This window comes from Salpingoeca rosetta, assembly GCF_000188695.1.
Source record: "Salpingoeca rosetta unplaced genomic scaffold supercont1.19, whole genome shotgun sequence".
NCBI lineage: Eukaryota > Choanoflagellata > Craspedida > Salpingoecidae > Salpingoeca > Salpingoeca rosetta.
Window position 1 is genome coordinate 1,032,596 of NW_004754915.1, and position 19,723 is coordinate 1,052,318.

General features: G+C 55.4%; 6 protein-coding genes across 6 annotated transcripts in view; 3 read left to right on the top strand and 3 right to left on the bottom strand.

Annotated features, from left to right (window-relative positions):
* Positions 1-1,250: 1,250 nt before the first annotated feature.
* Positions 1,251-5,757, top strand: PTSG_07954 (TKL protein kinase; the record flags this gene model as incomplete). The annotated part of the gene is made up of 10 exons (XM_004991700.1): positions 1,251-1,261; positions 1,566-1,628; positions 1,753-1,836; positions 1,970-2,111; positions 2,218-2,254; positions 2,352-2,456; positions 2,575-2,658; positions 2,782-2,865; positions 3,007-4,115; positions 4,957-5,757. 10 exons carry the CDS (start codon positions 1,251-1,253, stop codon positions 5,755-5,757), a joined length of 2,520 nt encoding a protein of 839 aa, XP_004991757.1.
* A 777-nt stretch (positions 5,758-6,534) lies between these two features.
* PTSG_07955 (uncharacterized protein) lies at positions 6,535-7,844 on the top strand. The gene is made up of 4 exons (XM_004991701.1): positions 6,535-6,581; positions 6,819-6,931; positions 7,138-7,222; positions 7,369-7,844. The coding sequence occupies exons 1-4, from the start codon at positions 6,558-6,560 to the stop codon at positions 7,423-7,425; spliced, it is 279 nt and encodes a 92-aa protein (XP_004991758.1). The 5' UTR covers positions 6,535-6,557; the 3' UTR covers positions 7,426-7,844.
* Positions 7,607-10,381, bottom strand: PTSG_07956 (uncharacterized protein). Its single transcript, XM_004991702.1, has 8 exons — positions 10,167-10,381; positions 9,931-10,011; positions 9,197-9,693; positions 8,918-8,975; positions 8,660-8,757; positions 8,370-8,506; positions 7,903-8,067; positions 7,607-7,766 (listed from the first exon to the last, which is right to left on the bottom strand). Exons 1-8 carry the CDS (start codon positions 10,292-10,294, stop codon positions 7,734-7,736), a joined length of 1,197 nt encoding a protein of 398 aa, XP_004991759.1. The 5' UTR covers positions 10,295-10,381; the 3' UTR covers positions 7,607-7,733.
* PTSG_07957 (uncharacterized protein) lies at positions 10,350-12,714 on the top strand (the record flags this gene model as incomplete). The annotated part of the gene is made up of 4 exons (XM_004991703.1): positions 10,350-11,041; positions 11,243-11,519; positions 11,794-12,183; positions 12,649-12,714. Exons 1-4 carry the CDS (start codon positions 10,791-10,793, stop codon positions 12,712-12,714), a joined length of 984 nt encoding a protein of 327 aa, XP_004991760.1. The 5' UTR covers positions 10,350-10,790.
* Positions 12,715-12,719: 5 nt separating this feature from the next.
* On the bottom strand, positions 12,720-18,205 carry PTSG_07958 (apoptosis-inducing factor short). Its single transcript, XM_004991704.1, has 18 exons — positions 17,962-18,205; positions 17,769-17,843; positions 17,370-17,550; positions 17,116-17,213; positions 16,721-16,848; positions 16,448-16,538; positions 16,187-16,271; positions 15,932-16,005; positions 15,683-15,762; positions 15,477-15,550; positions 15,206-15,319; positions 14,957-15,022; positions 14,616-14,734; positions 14,283-14,361; positions 13,938-14,107; positions 13,615-13,746; positions 13,315-13,398; positions 12,720-13,037 (listed from the first exon to the last, which is right to left on the bottom strand). Exons 1-18 carry the CDS (start codon positions 18,154-18,156, stop codon positions 12,960-12,962), a joined length of 1,923 nt encoding a protein of 640 aa, XP_004991761.1. The 5' UTR covers positions 18,157-18,205; the 3' UTR covers positions 12,720-12,959.
* A 565-nt stretch (positions 18,206-18,770) lies between these two features.
* The window catches only part of PTSG_07959 (TK protein kinase), a gene marked incomplete at its 3' end in the record, with an annotated part of 11,367 nt that continues 10,414 nt past the window's right edge, over positions 18,771-19,723 (bottom strand). Inside the window, exons 23-25 of the mRNA XM_004991705.1 lie at positions 19,346-19,723; positions 18,960-19,172; positions 18,771-18,826 (exon numbers count right to left, since the gene is read on the bottom strand). The exon at positions 19,346-19,723 is cut by the window's right edge and continues 129 nt beyond it. Coding sequence (XP_004991762.1) covers positions 18,771-18,826; positions 18,960-19,172; positions 19,346-19,723 — 647 coding nt within the window. The remainder of the gene's footprint in view (positions 18,827-18,959; positions 19,173-19,345) is intronic.

Genomic DNA, 19,723 nt, shown 5'->3' on the forward strand with positions numbered 1-19,723 from the left:
GATGCGCTGTATATGTTTGGTTTGTGTTGCTTTTTGTGTTTTGTTGCTGTTGGGAACCACCATTTGACATGACGTGGCATGACATGGCATGGCATGACGTTGCGGCTGAATGCGCAACTACAACTTTGTTGCGTGGAACGTGTGACTGAACAGCCCGTACGTTGACTCGCAGCCTACACATGCGTTGATGTTTGTGTTGATGTTTGTGTTGTGATTGTCTGTTGTGTCCGTTGTGCATGGTGTTGTGCTGAGGAAGGTGATGGGAGTGTGTGGTGCGTGTTTGTGATGGTTGGTGTTGTTGTTGTGGTTGAGCGTGGTTTGTTTGCGCAATTGAGTGCTTGGGTGCATGTGTTGTGGACTCTGTTGGGTGGCAAGTGTTGTGAGTTTGCGTTGGGTGACGGATGATTGTAGCTGACCCGCTCACACACTCATATGCCTCACGCGCTCACACGAGAGTGTACTGTACTATTGTGGATGATGATGATGATGATGCGCTGCATACGTTTTGTTTGTGTTGCTTTTTGTGTTTTGTTGCTCTTGGGAACCACCATTTGACATGACGTGGCATGGCATGACATGGCATGACGTTGCGGCTGAATGCGCAACTACAACTTTGTTGCTGCGTGGAACGTGTGACTGAAAAGCCTGTACGTTGACTCGCAGCCTGCACATGCGTTGATGTGTGTGTGTTGGTGTTTGTGTTGTGATTGTCTGTTGTGTCTGTTGTGATTGTGTGTTGTGCTGAGGAAGGTGATGGGAGTGTGTGGTGTGTGTTTGTGATGGTTGGTGTTGTTGTTGTGGTTGAGCGAGGTTTGTTTGCGCAATTGAGTGCTTGGGTGCATGTGTTGTGGACTCTGTTGGGTGACAAGTGTTGTGAGTTTGCGTTGGGTGACGGAGGCTTGTAGCTGACCCGCTCACACACTCATATACTCACGCGCTCACACGAGAGTGTACTGTACTATTGTGGATGATGATGATGATGATGCGCTGCATACGTTTTGTTTGTGTCGCTTTTTGTGTTTTGTTGCTCTTGGGAACCACCATTTGACATGACATGGCATGGCATGACACGACGTGGCATGGCATGACGTTGCGGCTGAATGCGCAACTACAACTTTGTTGCGTGGAACGTGTGACTGAACAGTCGGTACGTTGACTCGCAGTCTGCACATGCGTTGATGTTTGTGTTGATGTTTGTGTTGTGATTGTCCGCTGTGTCCGTTGTGCATGGTGTTGTGCTGAGGAAGGTGATGGGAGTGTGGTGTGTGTTTGTGATGGTTTGTGTTGTTGTTGTGGTTGAGCGAGGTTTGTTTGCGCAATTGAGTGCTTGGGTGCATGTGTTGTGGACTCTGTTGGTGACAAGTGTTGTGAGTTTGCGTTGAGTGACGGATGCTTGTAGCTGACCCGCTCACACACTCATATGCCTCACGCGCTCACACGAGAGTGTACTGTACTATTGTGGATGATGATGGTGATGATGCGCTGCATACGTTTGGTTTCACGGTTGTTGTGTGACTTGTATGTAATATGTCCATCATTGTGCATTGCCTTTTGGCCTTTTGCAGTGACGCGTACATCGACGCCCTTGCTGTTGCTCTCAAGTCCAACCACTGCCTGCAGACCCTGGAGTACGTTTGCTCTGCCCCGTGCGCTTTCAGGCGCGACATATCGTGTTGCCATTGGCATTCTTCGGGGAATGTCACATCAACCATTTCTTCTCACAATCTAATTCCTTGTTCCTCTCTCCTGCAGTTTGAGCCGATTCTGGATGACTGCCGACCGCGCCATCACCATCGCCAATGCGCTCGATCCCCATCGCAACATCACCGTCAAGTTGTACGTTCAATGTCCTGTTTGATACGTGCAATGCAATTCGACACCCAACCCCGCGCAGCCGAGCGACTGCGTGACGATGTTGCTGCCTGACCCCACACCACTCTTGCCGTTTACCTCGATGCTGTTCTGTTAGTGACGGTGAAAACGAAGATGTGAGACACGCCTTTGACAAGCGCATGAACGAGCGCCGCCAGCAAAACACGCCGCAACCTTCCCACCCACTACACGCAGCAGTCGCTCCCCCGTCTTCGCCAGGCTCATCGGCCAAGCCTTCGGTGCGTTGTCGCTCTCCAGTTGAACCCGACCTGTATTGCTCTTCCATTGTGCCCACAAACTCACACGTTTCACGCATTCACCTTCAACATTGTATTCTCATACCAGTCGGAGATTGCGCTCAAGAAGAAGCTTCAAGAGAAAAGTAAGCAGCCACCACTGTGCTTCTGTACACAGTTTCTCTGCGTCACCCTGTCTCATGTTTCCACGCCACGCCACACGGTGTACCTGACATGACACAGATGCGGAACTCAGTGCGGTTCAACAAGCAAACGCAAAGCTGCAGCAGAACCTCGAGTCAGTCCAGCAGCAGCTGGCTTCCAAGACGTCCTCCCTCAACGATGCAGGTGAGTGGATGTGATTGCCAACGTCTCCACCGTGTCCTTCCCTCTCTCCGTCCTTTGTCCCGTGCTCCCCATTTCCTCTCACTACACCTTCCAACTCCCTCATCCGCCCCACCTTCAGATGCGCGCATCGCTGAGCTTGAGCAACAAGTTACTGCGTTGAGTGAAGCTCTCAGCAACTCTGAAGACATCGTCAAGCACTTTGGTAACGTTGTGCGTGACTGTTGACAGAGGGTGGTTTTTGCGGGGGTGGCTCGCTGCTCTCTTCTTGGTTTTCTCAGTTGCTTTCCTCCTCACTCCAACCCCATCCCTTCTTCTTGTGTGCCAGAATCGCATTCGCAACAGTTGGCACAGGAGAACGCCTTCTTCAAGACACGCGTAGAACTCAAGGACAACTGGGAAGAGCAGCTCGGTCAGTGCAGTTCTGTTGGTGGTGTTGATTGCACAACGTCCACTTTAGTACTTGCGTTGATTGTGCTTGAGATCTGCAACCCACACGGTTCTCGCCTTCATCAATTATCGTCTGCATACCACCTCTTACGTCTGCATACAGAGGGCGTGTTGAACCTGAACATCCCGTCGTCCCGTTTTGTGGGGAAAGTGCGAGTATTCGACATCAACGGCAAGCCCGTTGGTGGCGCCTTTGGTTCTCTCTTCAAGGCGGAGCTGGCAGGACAGCCGGTTGCTCTCAAGCAAATGCCCGTCCAGAATCGCCCTCGCCTCTCCGAAATCATCGCATGCGTTGCTGGGTCTGAGGACGTTCCAGACCATTTGAAGCAGTTGCGACGCGAGGCGCTCATCCTGCTCTCCCTCCGTCATCCCAACATTGTGCACTTCCTTGGCCTCACCCACGATGAGCAGAGCCAGACGCTGGCCTTTGTGCTGAGCTGGGCCGAGAACGGGTCCCTCTACGACCTGTTGCACGTGAAGAAGCAGCTGCTTGACGAGCCAACTTGTCTTCGCGTTGCATTTGAGGTGGCCTGTGCCATGGCGTTCCTTCACGCCCACAACGTCGTGCACCGCGACCTCAAGTCGCCCAACGTACTGCTGGACGCATCGCTCTCCGCCAAGGTGACGGACTTTGGCCTGAGCACCTTCAAGTCGGCAGACAAGTCCGTGCTGACACATGGTGGTGGCACACCGCTGTGGGCATCGCCCGAGCAGCTCTTGGAGGGACAGGAGCTCCGCATGGACACGGACGTGTTTTCCTTTGCTGTTCTGGTGTGGGAGCTGTTCCTCAACATCAAGCCCTGGTACCATGGCAAGTACGCTGCGCTGGGTGGCGCGAACATCTCCACAATTGCCAGAGCGTATGAGAAGGGCAGATACCTCCCGCTTGACGTTGAGGTTGATGGTCGCAGGCTGAGCGATGCGGTGCAGCAGGTGCTTGGTCAGTGCTTTGACGTCAGCGGCAACCGACCATCGTTTGTTCAGCTGCAAGGCACGCTGGGTGGGCAGTACACAGCCGCCAAAGAACAGCACGCAGTCGATATGGAACAGCAACACGAGCAGCTGCACGGTCCTGCCAGTGCCGCGTGGAAGTGGCAGCCCAACGTCCTCGAACCACTGCAGTCGTTCATGGTGACTCATCCAACCCGCGCGTCAGTGCGCATTGCTGCGGTTGGCGCTGCCCACGACAAGGCCATCGCCATCGCCAATCAGGTGAGATTGTGTGTGTGTGTGTGTGTGTGTGTGTGTGTGTGTGTGTGTGTGTGTGTGCGCGCGTATTCGTGTGAAGCAATGGGTTGCTGCGACATGTTAATCACGCCCCTTCATCCCATCCCTTCATCACTCCCTTTCACACTCACCGGTCACCCACTCTTCTCTTGTCTCCCACCCCACAACCACACGACAGATGATCACGGAAGCTGGCGGCCGCTCAAGTGATGAAGCAAGACATGGTTTTGAAGGTCATACGCTGCGCTGGGTGGCGCGAACATCTCCACAATTGCCAGAGCGTATGAGAAGGGCAGATACCTCCCGCTTGACGTTGAGGTTGATGGTCGCAGGCTGAGCGATGCGGTGCAGCAGGTGCTTGGTCAGTGCTTTGACGTCAGCGGCAACCGACCATCGTTTGTTCAGCTGCAAGGCACGCTGGGTGGGCAGTACACAGCCGCCAAAGAACAGCACGCAGTCGATATGGAACAGCAACACGAGCAGCTGCACGGTCCTGCCAGTGCCGCGTGGAAGTGGCAGCCCAACGTCCTCGAACCACTGCAGTCGTTCATGGTGACTCATCCAACCCGCGCGTCAGTGCGCATTGCTGCGGTTGGCGCTGCCCACGACAAGGCCATCGCCATCGCCAATCAGGTGAGATTGTGTGTGTGTGTGTGTGTGTGTGTGTGTGTGTGTGTGTGTGTGTGTGTGCGCGCGTATTCGTGTGAAGCAATGGGTTGCTGCGACATGTTAATCACGCCCCTTCATCCCATCCCTTCATCACTCCCTTTCACACTCACCGGTCACCCACTCTTCTCTTGTCTCCCACCCCACAACCACACGACAGATGATCACGGAAGCTGGCGGCCGCTCAAGTGATGAAGCAACAGCAGCTCCTCTGCAGCCCTTTGGCAAGACCGTTGCTGGTGTCGCTGTTGTGCAGTGCAGCCAGAAGAATGCTGCCTTCAACGGCGCCGTGCACCGCAACCAGACCCGTTATCGTGGTCACATGAGCAGCGCCAACCACCCGTTCCATCCCAAGTACCAGATGGGTCAGGCAACGGGTGCGCCCATCAACGCCGAGGAGGCTGCTGTCCTTGCTCGCGCCACCCTCCACCCTGCTGGCGCTTCATCGTACAAGGTGCTGGACCCGGCCATGATGCAGCCTGATGTGCATCTTCGCCTGCAGCGCGTGTTCCATGGCGTGCCGTCGTTTGCTGTGGCCATGAGCATCCTGGGCGGCGATTTCGCACAGCTGCAGAAGACTGACAATGGCTGGTACGGTGCTGGCTTCTACTTTACGCACGACCTCGACTATGCTCTCGAGTACACGAAGAAGTGTAAGGATGTGCCGCCTGAGCTGCAGCACCTGAATTTGCCTGCAGGCAAGCAGTTCCGGGTGGTCCTGGTGTGTGACGTGCAGTATGGCAACCCATACCCAGTGCCGGACGCTGTCACCTTTAACGGCAAGCCGCTCGTTGGCGGACACGACGCCCATGTTGCCGTCGTCGATTTCAGCACCGGCAGCAAGGCTGACGCATTCCCCCTCGCACCCACAGAATGGGCCAGCAAGCGCACCGCCGCCGAGATTGTGATCAACGACCCGTCCTGTGTCCTCGTGCGCGGCATCCTCGTGTTTGAGGCCTGAACGCCTGAACGCAACGGCCCGCCACCCGTCCGCCAACAAGGTTGTTGGTGTCGTTTCCTCGTTGGTTCGGTGTTACATCTAGGCGTCTCGTCTCGTCATCCCCCTCCTTCACACTCTCAGCTCACGCTTGCCATTGCTGTTTCATGGCAGATTGTTGCTTTGTTGTTTTGTCGCTTCCTTGTTCCATGGTACTGGATAGTCTTCTGCCATTCTGCGTTCGTTGACGGTACAACGTTTTTGCAAGCTTCCATTCCTTCGTTCCTTTCGTTGTGCATGCACGAGCACATCGGCTCTTGTTGTATTTCTTTGTTCTTGCGAGGAAACACGGCAAATACTCACTCTTTCCTCTGCAATCCGCCATTTTACGGTGCTATCAACTTTCCTCTGCAGTGCGTGTAGATTCTTCATCATCCCGCCTGTTCGCCTTTGTCGGCCCTTTCACGTGTTGGCACGTTACAGCTGGCTTTGGTTCACCGTTTCCTCCCAAGCACACTTGTTTCTGTTTGGTGGTCCAGTGGTCCTTCCCGTTCCCCCTCTACTTTTCGTCCTTCCCGCTTTTCGTTCCCCCACCACCTGCCCGTTGTTTTGCCCTTCCATACTGAATGTCGCCTTGCTGCCGTCGCTTGTCCTCCCCCACAGCCTTCATTCACCTTTCTCCTACCCGCCCGTTACGCTCCGTTCCATCTCTGGTCATACAATACAGCGTTCCCCGAAACACAGAGGGCGAAGGCAGCATGACTAGCTTGCGGAATTTTTGCTGAAGTTATTCGTCACTTTTCCATAAGCACACAACCTCGAAGATGATGCACCGACTGCTGGCAAGGGTGTGTGTGTTTGTGTGTGTGTGTGTGTGTGTGTGTGTGTGTGTCTGTGTGTGTGTCTGTGTGTGTGTCTGTGTGTATGTGTGTGTGTGTCTGTGTGTCTGTGTGTCTGTGTGTGTCTGTGTCTGTGTGTGTGTGTGTGTGTGTATGTCTGTGTGTGTAAGAAGGCACCACCAGACATTGCTGCTTGTCATTGTGGTTCATTTGTCGCTGTTTCTTTATGTTCCGCTTTATGTGCAGGCGATGCGCGCACGCGCCGCACCTCTTCGTCAAGGGGCGCGCAATGCATCTCACGGTGGCGCAGATGCACACAAGTACTCCGAGAGTGTCACGCCCATTGAGCCAAGCCCAATGTACGTTGGTAGTGTCGAATTAACCGTTGTTGTGATTGTTTGAGCGTTACTTCGCCCTCGTCCTTGTTTCCCTCCTTGCTTGCGTCTTTGTGCTGAGCTGTTCATTCGTCAACCTTCTCCCACTTAAAACGGAATGATGTTGCTTGTGGTTCTCGCGCATCGTTAACTCTGCTGCCACCCTTGCTGTTCCTGTGCGCTTGACGCAGGTACTCGTATGCGGCCACGGGCATGGGCGCAGTGATGTGGTTCTGGATTCTGTGGAGGGCAAAGCACGACCTTCCCCACCTCTTGGTACGCATGAGCTTGCTGCTGTCACCGATTACACCTGTGCTTGTCACAGTTTGCACATGTTTTGCACACACACACATGTGTTTGTTGTTCATGGACTGGCTTGTATTGACTCTTGACCCCACCCCACCTCCTCTCGCCATATTCAGGGCTTTGAGCATCCTTGGGACCACCTGCACGAGCACGGTGACGAGGAGCACCACTAAGCGTACCACTACCATCGACAACCAACAGCCAACCAACCATCTGTCGTGAACTGTTGTCTGTGCTCCTGTCTAGTTCATGTGTCAATGTGTGCTTGTGTAAGTGTTCTTCACCCTTCTTTCTTTCTCCCCACAACTCCCGCTTTGGGTCCTCTCTGCGTGCTGCCGTGTCGTGTGTCATGTGTTGATGGATAACTGTGGTGTACTGGTTTGCTGTGTGGACCACAAGTGAATGAACAGCGTGTTTGTGATGAGACGACTGCAACATATGGGGAAGAGGAGAACTGTGTTGGAGGTGGCGGCCGCCTTGTTCATTCCTTGGACATCTTCGCTTTCTTGGCATCCTACACAGCAGGGTGAGTGGAACCGCACACGCAATACAACGCATGGGTGAGTGCACGCATGTTCACGTTCGCGTTCCACACATGCAGACAATATCAACCAGAACAACGATGCAAGGCACTGACACGTGTGACTCACTGCTTGGCCATCATCGCCTTTGCTCGGTACCACCTTCGCCTTTGTATCTGCCGTTGCCTTTGCCTTGTTCTTGGCCTTGGTCTTCTTGCGCGGCTTGACGGCGGCAATGTGTGTTGTTGGCGACGTCACCGTCGGCGCATCGAACGTGTCCGTCATGCTCGCAACCTGTCGTACGTGTGTGTGTGTGTGTGTGTGTGTGTGTGTGTGTGTGTGTGTGTGTGTGTGTGTGTGTGTGTGTGTGTGTGTGTGTGTGTGTGTGTGTGTGTGTGTGTGTGTGTGTGTGTGTGTGTGTGTGTGTGTGTGTGTGTGACAAGTGAGATGAACCAAGCTTCTCTCAACAGCAACGCGAGCCTGAGTTGCGTCACAACACACACATACACGACACACACGCACTCACGCACGCACGCACACACACGCACACACGCACACACACACACGCACACACACACACACACACAACGACGCACGTTTCCAGACGAGCTGGCTGTTGGCGCCACAGCCTGCTGCATTGCTTGCATCCTGTGTGCGGCCACCTCTGCTCGAACGGCTTTGAGATCGCGGAGAGAACGCTGGGACCGCTTGTCGCTCTTCCCATCAACCTCACCTGGTGATGATGGTGGGGAGAAGTCGTGGAGTGTTGGGACGGTGGAGTGATGGACGATGAGCACAAGCACATCAGATGTGTGTGTGTGTGTGTGTGTGTGTGTGTGTGTGTGTGTGTGTGTGTGTGTGTGTGTGTGTGTGTGTGTGTACGCACGGATGAGGGCATCGAGGATGTCGACGGCTTCGGAAAAGGCGGCAATCGCCTTTTGGCTCTGCTTCAGTTGCCGGTGTGCGATGCCCAGCTGGAACAACCTGGGGTCGCACATGCAGATACACAGCGTAAGAGAAGGGGGGAGAGGATGTGCGAATGCGCCCGAGAGACAGGAGACAGGAGACAGGGAGGCAGAGAGTGTGTATGTGTGTCTGTGCGAGAGAGTGTGTGTGTCTGTGCGAGAGAGCGGGAGAGACGTACGCTTGCGCGAGATCACGTGTGCTTGGTCGCCATTTGCGGCGCAGCGCCACACATTGCTCTGCAGGAGTCGTGGCGGAGACAAGATGCAAGGAGGCGATGTTAGACAGGAAACGACGTAGGGGCATGGAACACAACCGATTGCACACACACACACACACACACTCACACGCACACACATACACATACACACACACACATACACATACACACACACGCACACACTCACTCACTCACTCACACAAACACACACACACGCACACGCACACGCACAACACACACCAAGTTCCTCCTCCGCCTCGCGGTACTGGTCTGTTTCCAGGTAGACGGAGCCGAGCTCAAAGTGGACGTCGGCTTGTCGCGTGCGCGTCTCCTCGCTGTCGGGGAGACGGCTGTAGATGACGCGCGCACACTCCAGACACTCCCACCCAACTTGCACCAGGGATGCGTCGTCCTCTTGCTCGCCATCACCTTCCGCCGCCTGCCCTTCCTGCTGATTGTCACCTGCCTTCTCATCCCCATCACCCTCATCATCATCGTCGAGTTGGCCATCATCGTCGTCGTCGTCGTCATTGCCATCGCGGGGCGACTGTTCTGCCTTCTTTTCTGTCGTTGAGGCCGTGGAAGGCTTTGAGGATGCCGACGCAGAGGCGGCGCCTTTGCTGGTCGATGACGCGGATGCTGCAGATGCTGCAGGTGCTGCGGACGGTGCTGCTGCCTGTGCCGATGGGTCTGCGAGCCGCATCAGGTCCTCAGCAGCCATCATCGGTGCCTCCTTCCTGCGGGATTGGTGATGTGATTCGTGAGAGAGGAGGGGGAAAGGATTTGAGTGAATGAGAAAGCGATCGCTTACATGTGCGTATGTGTGTGTGTGTGTGTGTTTGTGTGTGTGTGTGTGTGTGTGTGTGTGTGTGTGTGTGTGTGTGTGTGTGTGTGTGTGTGTGTGTGTGTGTGTGTGTGTGTGCAAGAGGTCGTGGCTGCCAATCCTGGCTCATTGCTGTGTCCAGGTTGCATACCGAGCTGAAGCGATGAGACAGAGACCGTACAACTGATACACGCGAGCACAGGGGCCTCCAAGCTGGCCAAACTGCTCCACCCTGCATGTCATGCACGCACAGTCAGAAGCGAGAGTAAGAACCAAACAAAGGGCATGCTGGTGCTCTGGGCGTTCAGTCAGAAACAAACAAGACGACACGCTGTTGCTGCACACACACACACACACACACACACACACACACACACACACACACACATGGTTTCGAGGAGATCGGAGAGGATGGCGCCTGCTTGGTCAACCTCATCCTTGTGATACAGGCTCTTGGCCGCTGCAAACACCTCCGCATGCTCACGCGGCAGCTCTGCACTCTGCACCTCACTCATGTCTGCGTTCGGCGTGCACTGTCTGCTTCCTCTACTTTCTCTCGCCTTTCTCTTCCTCTGCTTCTGCTTCTTGCATGAGATTTTGGCGGGAAAACAACAAAACCGCCAAACACACAACAACCTCTTGTTGCTCTTGTTGCTCTTCTTGTTGGCCGTTTGGTTGCGTGTGTTGGAGGTGTGCAGCACTGCTGGTTGTTGGTTGAACGTTACAGTCACATCTCACACCACCGCTGACACTACCACCACGGCTGCTGTTGTTCCTTGGTTGCACCTGTTGATTTGCACGCTTGAGCGACCACCCTCTCCTCCACGCTCTCTCCACCAGCACCACCACCACCCAAGAAACCGTTGATCGGTTGCAGCCAGCCATTCTGACCGTTGTACAGGACTGGCGCTTCTCTTTTGGCGCGCAAAAGCCACGCACCGCCGCTGCATATTGACGGTGCCACTGCTGCTGCTGCTGTCCCCCGACGCCTGCCGCTGCTGCTGCGCCAAGATGGCGGACGACGACGATTCCCAGGTCTCACCGTCATCATCCGTGCAGGGGCGTGGCCGCACAAGCAAGAGCCTGGTGCTGCTGACGCGCCGGTTCATGGAGCTGATGCACAAGGACGGCGGAACCATTGATCTCAAGACCGCGCACACCAGACTCAAGGTCAAGCAGAAGCGGCGTATCTATGACATTGTCAACGTACTGGAGGGCGTGGGCCTCATCACCAAACCAAGCAAATACGTCGTGGCCTGGCAGTGAGTATGTGTGTTTGCGTGTGCTCGTACATATGTGTGCATGCGTGTGTGGTTGTGTGTGTGTGTGCGTGTGTGCGTGCTCGTACATGCTTCATGGGCATAGTCTTCCTCACACCTCGTCCTCCCCGCCTTTAACCACACACACACACACATACCCACACACATACATACACACACACAATCATACACACACATCCACAGGGCACAAGACACTGCTGGCGATGCAGAATACAGAGCAAAAGTCGAACAGTTGAAGCAGGAGATCTCGCAACTGGATTACGAGCTGACACGCATCCAGCAGGCCGTGCGTACCGTCGTCCACTCCACAGAGTCGCTGGTTCAGGACCTGGACACGCCGTTCCACGCCTACGTGACCCAAGATGACCTCCTTCAAACACCTACGCTCAAGAACCAGCTCAAGTTTGCCATCAAAGCCCCAACAGGCGCAACGCTGACCGTTCCAGAGCCACACTCTTCCGTGCGTGTGTGACTGTGTGCCTGTGCGTCTATGCGTGTGTGTGTGTGTGCATGTCTATGCGTGTCTGTGCGTCTGTGTGTCTGTGCTTGCGTGTGTGCGTGTGTATCATGTGGACGATTGTGGCACGCGCTCACGTCTTGACATGACACCAAGGTCCATTCTGTGGCGAGCTGCTGGTGCATGCAGGCCTTTTCCCCTTGCTTCTCACACCACAACATGATGCGTGTGTGTGTGTGTGTGTGTGTGTGTGTGTGTGTGTGTGTTTGTTTTGCAGGATGATTCGCCGTATGACATTATTCTGTCGAGCAAGAGCGGTCCCATCGACGCCCTCCTCATCTGCGAAACCGGGGACAAGTCGGAGCTGCAGCCCGTGGACGGAAACCAGCCGCCACACAATGACGGTGGCGATACGCGTGCACAGCAAATACCTGGACATCAACTACAGCAACACCAACAGCAGCAACACCAACAGCTACAACACCCGCAGGGTGTGCACTCGTCACAGGCCACGCCAGAAGCAACCGACCCGACACACTCCACACCCCTGCCAACCGCGATACCACACCAACACCAACACCAACACCAACACCAGCAGCAGGAGGATGCGTACTCGCTACTGGCAGAGGGGGATGCGCCGCTTCCCATTCCAACACAGCCGGACACAGTGAGTCAGTTGTGGTCCACAATCGATGATGACCTCCCACCGGTCTCTTCGTCCGCGTCCGCATCGGCAGCGATAGCGGGCGGGCCGCCACGACCTTTGCAGCAGTAGACGATTACCTCTCGAATGATTCCAATGAACAGCGGCAACTTGTGCGTGTGTCTTTGTCTGTCTGTGTCTGTGTCTGTGTGTCTGTGTGTCTGTGTCTGTGTCTGCATGCATGCATGCACGCATGCGTGCCTCCTCGGCCTTGTCTGTCTGTGTCCCTTCTTCGCCAGCGCAAGACAGGTCATCATGCTGTTGAGCCCTTTCTATGCAACCTCGCCCCCCCCCCCCTTCACCTGCTTCCTCCCAGCTTTCCATCTTCATTCCCGCCTGCTTTTCTATCATGCCACGCGTGTTATCCCTTTGCCAACCATCCTCCACCATCCGCACCGTGCCCATCCCCTTCTTTCCCCTTTCCTTCAGCGCTGGGTAGCTGAGGAGGGCATACACAACTCAACAGCACACGACCCAATGACGTTTCACTCGTGATTGTGTTGCGGGTGAAGGCGCCAGTGATGACGATAACGCTCATGATTGTATTCAACGCAGCGAAACGGCCACACAACGAACAAACAGGGGTGGAACCAACCACAACAACAGCCACACGCCCCAAACAAGCAGTTGCTTGGTGGCGGTGGTGGTTAGAATTGCACGGGGGTGCATGGCATTGAGGGGTCGAAGGTTGAGCAACACGACGTGTGACTGGCATCGGCTGGAGTGGTGTTGGCTGCGGATCACTCGCTCTTTTCGTGGAGACGGAAGACCTTCGTCAGCTCCGACACGTCATCGTACTCCTTGCTCTCCCGAATCAACTGCATGCACGCGTGGTGGTGGTGGTGGTGGTGGTGGTGGTGGTGGTGGTGGTGGTGTGTGTGTGTGTGTGTGTGTGTGTGTGTGTGTGTGTGTGTGTGTGTGTGTGTGTGTGTGTGTGTGTGTGTGTGTGTGTGTGTGTGTGTGTGTGATGAGAGGCAAACCCAAACATTGCATCACGTGGTGGCAGCAGAAGCGGGCAAAGAAGAAGTGTAACACAAGCACAAGGCCGCGGTGACATGCATCACAGCGCGGAGCAACATCACGTGCATGTCTCACCCTTCGGGCCACGGGAATCTTGTTGAAGACATTCCAGAGAAGCACACCGACGACTTGCTTGTCACGCAGGTAGAACACAACACCCTGCAGTGACATGCATAAGGATGAGCGGAAAAGGCACAGCGATGGTGGGCGGTGCGGCTTGCCAGCCGTCAAGCAAAATGAAATGAACACGAGGAACACCGAAGACGCATCGCGTGCGTCTGAATCATCCAACACACGCACGCACACACACACACACACACACACACACACACACACACACACACAATCAACACGCAAATCAAGCAGGGGGCGGACCTTGCCATATTCCTTGCTGGGTGCGGTGGGCGCTGCGCTGCTGCTGCTGTCGTCCACACCCTCGCCGCTCGACGACGACGCAGGGTTGGACTCGTCAACACCGGCCCGGATGTTGCCGGCCTCCGTCGCAGCCTGCCACAGACACAGTGGTGGTGGCGGTGGTGGTGGTCAGTGGTGAGAGTGGAGGGGGTGCAAGTGGAAGGCGTCGGTCAGTGACCAGCAACAAGCAAGACCACCCATCCTTTGCAACACACACGCACACACAAGGGTACCAGCACACGTGTATGACGTTTGCGCCGCCAATGCAGGCATGCTGCGCGTACCTTTGGCGTGTCCTTCTCCGAAGCGGCTGCCCAGACACCGACGGTGCGGAGGGACGAGTCGACGATACCGATGGCCTCATATCCGACCTCGGGGCCAAGGTCGCTCCAGAACATGCTCTGGTGGAAGTACGGCTTGCGCGCGCCAGCCATGTTCTCTCCAGCAAGGCGCCCTTAATGGCATGGGACAGTTTGTATGTGTGAGGCAGCAGGTGGTTTGGTGAGAAGATATTGTACATGCGTGTGTATCTATCTTGCACCAATCGAGACAAGAGCTGCACCACCACAACCACCGCCACCCCACCCCCACCCCCCATTCAGCTTGCCCCGTGTGCATGGGCTGCTCACCGCTGACGGCTGCGTGGTCGTGGTGCTCCTCGCGACGACGGCCAAGCGACATGTCGTAAAAGCTCGCAACGTCGCCGGCCTGTGTTGAGGGAGGGGAGGTGTGCGGTGAAACGAGTTGTTGATAAGCACACTCACAACAGTCCATAATCAACAGCGCACACGTGCAACCACAGCAGCACCAAGCGCAGCCATCCATCCCTCCAAACACACACGCCAACACACTCGAACACACACACATACGCACACATACACACATACGAACACACTCGAACACATGAAAATGCACAAACACACACACACGAAAACGCTGACTGCCACCACCACTGGACGCACCACCCAGATGTCGCGCCTGGCCTCGAGCTCCGAGTTGACGAGGATGCCGCCCTTGACGGGATCAATCTCAAGACCACTCCGACGCGCAAGCTCCGTGTTCGGCTCAATCCCAACGGCAACTGGGAGGGAGAAGGGTCGTGTGACAGTGAAAAGGCGTGACAGTGACTGTGGTGAGGGGGAGGGAGGAAGCACCCATACATGCGCACGTGTGTGTGTGTGTGTATGTGTGTGTGTGTGTGTGTTTGGGCATGTGCCCTTGTCCTTCCTCTCCCCCATGTGAGCGCGGTGTCCATTGGCGGCATGATGCAAGATGTGCAAAGTGTAGCGTGACGAGGCGTTACCGAGCACGTAGTCGGCCTTGACGTCATCGCCGTTGTCGAGGTTCAGCGTCACTTTCTTCTCCTCAGCTGAATCGCATGAATGGCGGCACAACAACAATTGGGTGGACGATGATTGGTGGTGAGCTGGAAATGGAGCGTGTTGGTGCACATGACAACGGCAGCAACCACGCGACCACAAGCGGACTCCGCCCCATCCACAAGCAAGACGACACTGCTTTGCATGCAAGCACAACATGGTTCGCACTGCACCGTTGAAGGAGGCGTCGACGACTTTGCGATCTGTGACAACATTCACACCGGTCGAGCGGACCTTCTTCGTCGTCCACTTGCACAAGTACTCCGGCAGCACCTGCGCCATGTTGCCTGCAATGGGGTGGAAGGAAGGCACGGTGATAAGATGACGGCCACAATCGTGGTGGTGGTGGTGGTGGTGGTGGTGGGATCGCGAGGAAACACAGGCAAACAAGCCAAGTCACTGTCATGCGGTGTCGTGTTCACAAGAGTGTGTGGTTGAACGCACCGCTCTCCGGGAAGACCTGCGTGACAGCGCCAGAGTGCTTCTTGCCGTTTGTGGCGAGGGCAACAGCCAGCTCGCTGGAAAGTAAATGGCAGTGGTGATGGTGGCGGTGGTGAGGGGGACGAGTCGAGAAGAGTGGTGCATCGGTGACACATGGGGATGGACAGACCCACACACACACGCACGCACTCACGCACACACTCACGCACCTGCCGAGGAAACCGCCACCAATGACGGCCACGTCCTTGCCGCTGTCGCTCAGAGCACGAAGGCGCTTGTAGTCCTCAACCTGAAGGCAGGCGGTACGTTGTAGTTCAGTGTAGGCGTGAGTATGGGAACGGCTTCGTATGCACTCTCGCATGCATCATTCATGCATGGGTGCACTTCCCAACTCCAATGCATATGTGTGTGTATGTGTATGTGTATGTGTGTGTGTGTGCGTGTGTGTGTGTGCGTACGGTGCGGAAGTAGATGACGCGATCCGAGAGGTCGCCCTTGTTCTCAAACTGCCGCAGTCGCTTCGGGCGCCCGCCTGCACACACCATGCCATGTTGAACAAGTGATGTGGGTCAGCGAAAAAGCGTGTGTGTGTGAAGATGTATGCGATGTTGCGGTTGTGGATGGGCAAGCAAACATGCGTCTGTGATGATGCTGGCGCTGGTGAAGAGGACCGCCACCACCACCACCAGGACGAGGGAATGCAAGTGCGGGACCTGTGGCGATGAGGCACTTGTTGTAGAGGATGGCGCGCCCGTCATCCAGCTCCAGGATCTTGTCGTAGTGGTCAATCGTCAGCACCTGAACACGGCATGATGGTGGTAGCGGCGGTGGCGGCGGTGGTGAATGGTGGGCATTCGCGTGAGTGTGAGGTTGTGCTGTTCGTGCTGTTTATGCGTGTTTTGTCGACACACACACACACACACACATGCACACACATGAACGACTGACACAAACGGCCAGAGTACGCAGCGCACCTTTGTCTTTGGGATGAACGCGACGCCGGCGTCATCGGAGGCCATCAGCTCATCTGTCGTCTGGTAGAAGTTCGGCTTGCGGAAGAAGATGCTGTGCACAGTTCGTACCATGTGTGTGTGTGTGTGTGTGTGTGTGTGTGTGTGTGTGTGTGTGTGTGTGTGTGGAGTATTGTGAGTGTTGTGTTTGGCAGTTAAGAGGAAGCAGCAACACGGTGCAATGCGACGACACCACAACAACAGCAACAACATGCCAACAGCAAGACAACAGCTCACTCGCGCGTGCGGCCGCCCCAGTCCGTGAAGGAGAAGTCGTTCTCGTCTGTCTGGTCCTTGAACCAGAGCTCCTTGGAAAGTGGTGTGCGCGCATATGGGATGTCCTCCTCCGCAGAAACAATGATGATCTGACGCGCATTCCGTGGGTGTGCGTGAGTGAATAAGTGAGTGAATAAGTGAGTGTACATGCGCGCGCGTGTGTGTATGTGTGTGCATGCGTGCGTGTGTGAGTGGATAAATGAGTGAATAAGTGAGTGTGCATGCGTGCGTGCGTGAGTAAGCGAGCCATGCATAGACACACAGATACGCACACACACACACAGACGAACAAGCAAGTGCAGCGTGAAAGCAAATGTGTGCGCATGGCCATATGCACAAGCATGTAACATGCGCACCTTTGCGTTCTTGTCCCGGTCCATGATGCCGCGAACGGCAAAGAAGGCGGTGGGACCGCCACCAATGATCACGTACGTGGCTGCAAGCGGAAGGTTTGCTGTGGACAGTGCAAGATGATTAGGGCCACAGATGCAGTGGCAGTGAGCGTTGTTGTGTTGTGAGCAAGCAGGCGCGTTGCCACGGATGTGGAGTGGCGCGCACTACAACACGAACCATTTCAAACCCATACACTCGCACACGCACACTCACTCACCGGCCTCGGGAGCGGCTGCCTCGTCCTTGGATGCATCCTCGGCTGCAGCGGGTGTTGTCTCAGACTCCTGCTCCTGCTGCTGCTCGGGCTCTTCCTTGGCGGCTTCGTCGTTGGACTCCGTGGACGCAGGGGTTGCGGTCTCCTCCTCCTTCTGCTCTGGCTCAGGGGCTTTCTCCGACGCCTAAGCGAGCACACATGCGCGCATGTGTGTGTGTGTGTGTGTGTGTGTGTGTGTGTGTGTGTGTGTGTGTGTGTGTGTGTGTGTGTGTGTGTGTGTGTGTGTGTTCAGAACTTGCTCACATGTGTCGCGCCTGCGCACACAAACGTTTAACCTCTGCACGAGCGTTGCACACGTCACCGGCCAACAACCAAGGACAACAAGAACAAGAAGCAACAGACCTTCTGCTGGTGCTGCTCAATGTCCTTCTGGCTCAGCGGTGCTGTTGGGGGGCTTGGGAACAGCATGTCCGACAGCTATACCCACAAAAGGGAAGAAGGCCGTGGCCAGTGAACATGCCAGTAAACCACAACAACAAGTCAAACCAAGACAGCGCAGCAAGAACACATGCGTGCGTGCGTGTGTTGCACTTACGAAGTACGCGGCGGCACCGGCGCCAATGACGGTGGCGACGGCCTTGCCGCCATGAGAGGCGTGAGAGGAGTGTGCGCTGTGCCCGCCAGAGGTGGATGCCATACGCACACCACCGCGACGGCCAGCAACAGCCGCTCTCACGGCCACACGGCTCGCAGCAGCCCGCACACCGCGCACAAGACCACCAGCAATCATCGTCGTGGGGTTTCTTCGTCTTCTCACACACGAGGACGGCAACAAGGAAATGTCCACTGAAAACATTCAGAAGAAGAAGCAAGATGACGACTGCTGTCTTTTTTTTTTTTTTTTTTTTTTTTTTGTCTGCCTGCGACCCCAGAGCAGCAGAAGAGCAGCAGAGCGCAGCGCTGGTTTCAGCTACAAAAGGTCTTCCATGCTGCAGCATCCATGTAGGCATTGATGCAGCACTTGCCGACGAACAGGCTCGCTCTCTCTCATCTCGCGAAAGCCATGATCCTTTTTTTAAGTTTCCTTTTCAAGTGCACCACACCTTTTTCAATCACTCACATTATGTTCACCTTCACGTTGTTACAACTTTGCATGTGTATGTACACAGATGTAACAAGAGCAGCATGGGCAGGCACGGTACAGGGGAAGGACTGACTGGATGGATGCATGTGCGAAAAGTGAAGCAGTGAAGAGAAAAAGCATGATTGACGTATTCATTTACTTTGTGTGTGTGTGTGGGTGTGCACAGGCACAAGCAGAAAAGCAAGCGGTCGGTGGAATGGTCGAGTGTTGAAGACATTTCTGTAGTTTGGTCTGCTGCTCCTGCAGCGCTCTCTTTCACTTCACACGTCGTGGTGCCGAGGAGGTGGGTTGTATCGTGGTGGGCGGCGTGTTGCTGCTGGGGTCATTCAAGGGGCAGCGAGATGGAGCGGTTGAATGTGAGTGCAGGACGCGATGACAGAAAACGAGCCAGGGCATGCCATATACACACAGACACACACACAGACACACACACACACACAAAACCTCACGTTGTTGCTTTTCTGTGACGAGGGCGGGCACGTCTGGGTTGCTGAGGCGAATGCTGCCGTGTCGCGGTGCTGGGTGGATCAGCGGTTCTTCATATGTCGCCGTCGCCGCCGTCTGGGGTTCGGGCTCTTCGTACGTTGCAGGTGCAGGTGTTGGCTGCAGCTGCGGCTCCTCGTACACGCCGGCCTGGTCGCACGCTTCCCCTGGCCCATAGGCTGCAGCAGAAAAGTATGTGAAGAACGAAGAGTGAGAAGAGAAACGGGTGTGGGATCACAGTCAGGGACGTGTGAGGCACAAACACACACATACGCAGACACACGCACACACACAAACAAACAAACACACACACACACATACACCACACAAACAAACAAATACACAAACTCACTTGGGTTCTGGGCGGTGCGTGATGGGTTGAGGGATGGGCGGTCGGGCACTGCTGGTGACACGCGAAGCAGCGCGCCACTCTCGCTCTCTCCGTCGCCTTCATCGTCATCATCGTCATCATCGGTGCGCGGTCCTGTGTATGTCGTGTACAGTTGCACGACACTGTCGTCATTGTCTCGCGCCTGCACATCCACATGCACAGCCGACGACAAGTCAACATACGGGTCCAGCTGCTCCCCTTCTTGTTGCTGCTGCTGTTGTGTCTTGGTTGCTGTTGGAAGCGTAGTTGGGGAGGACCCCGTCGCGTTGTCAATGTGCACCGCAGACGTCAAATCAACGTACGACTCAAGCGGCACGTCGTTTTGCAACTGCTGGTGCT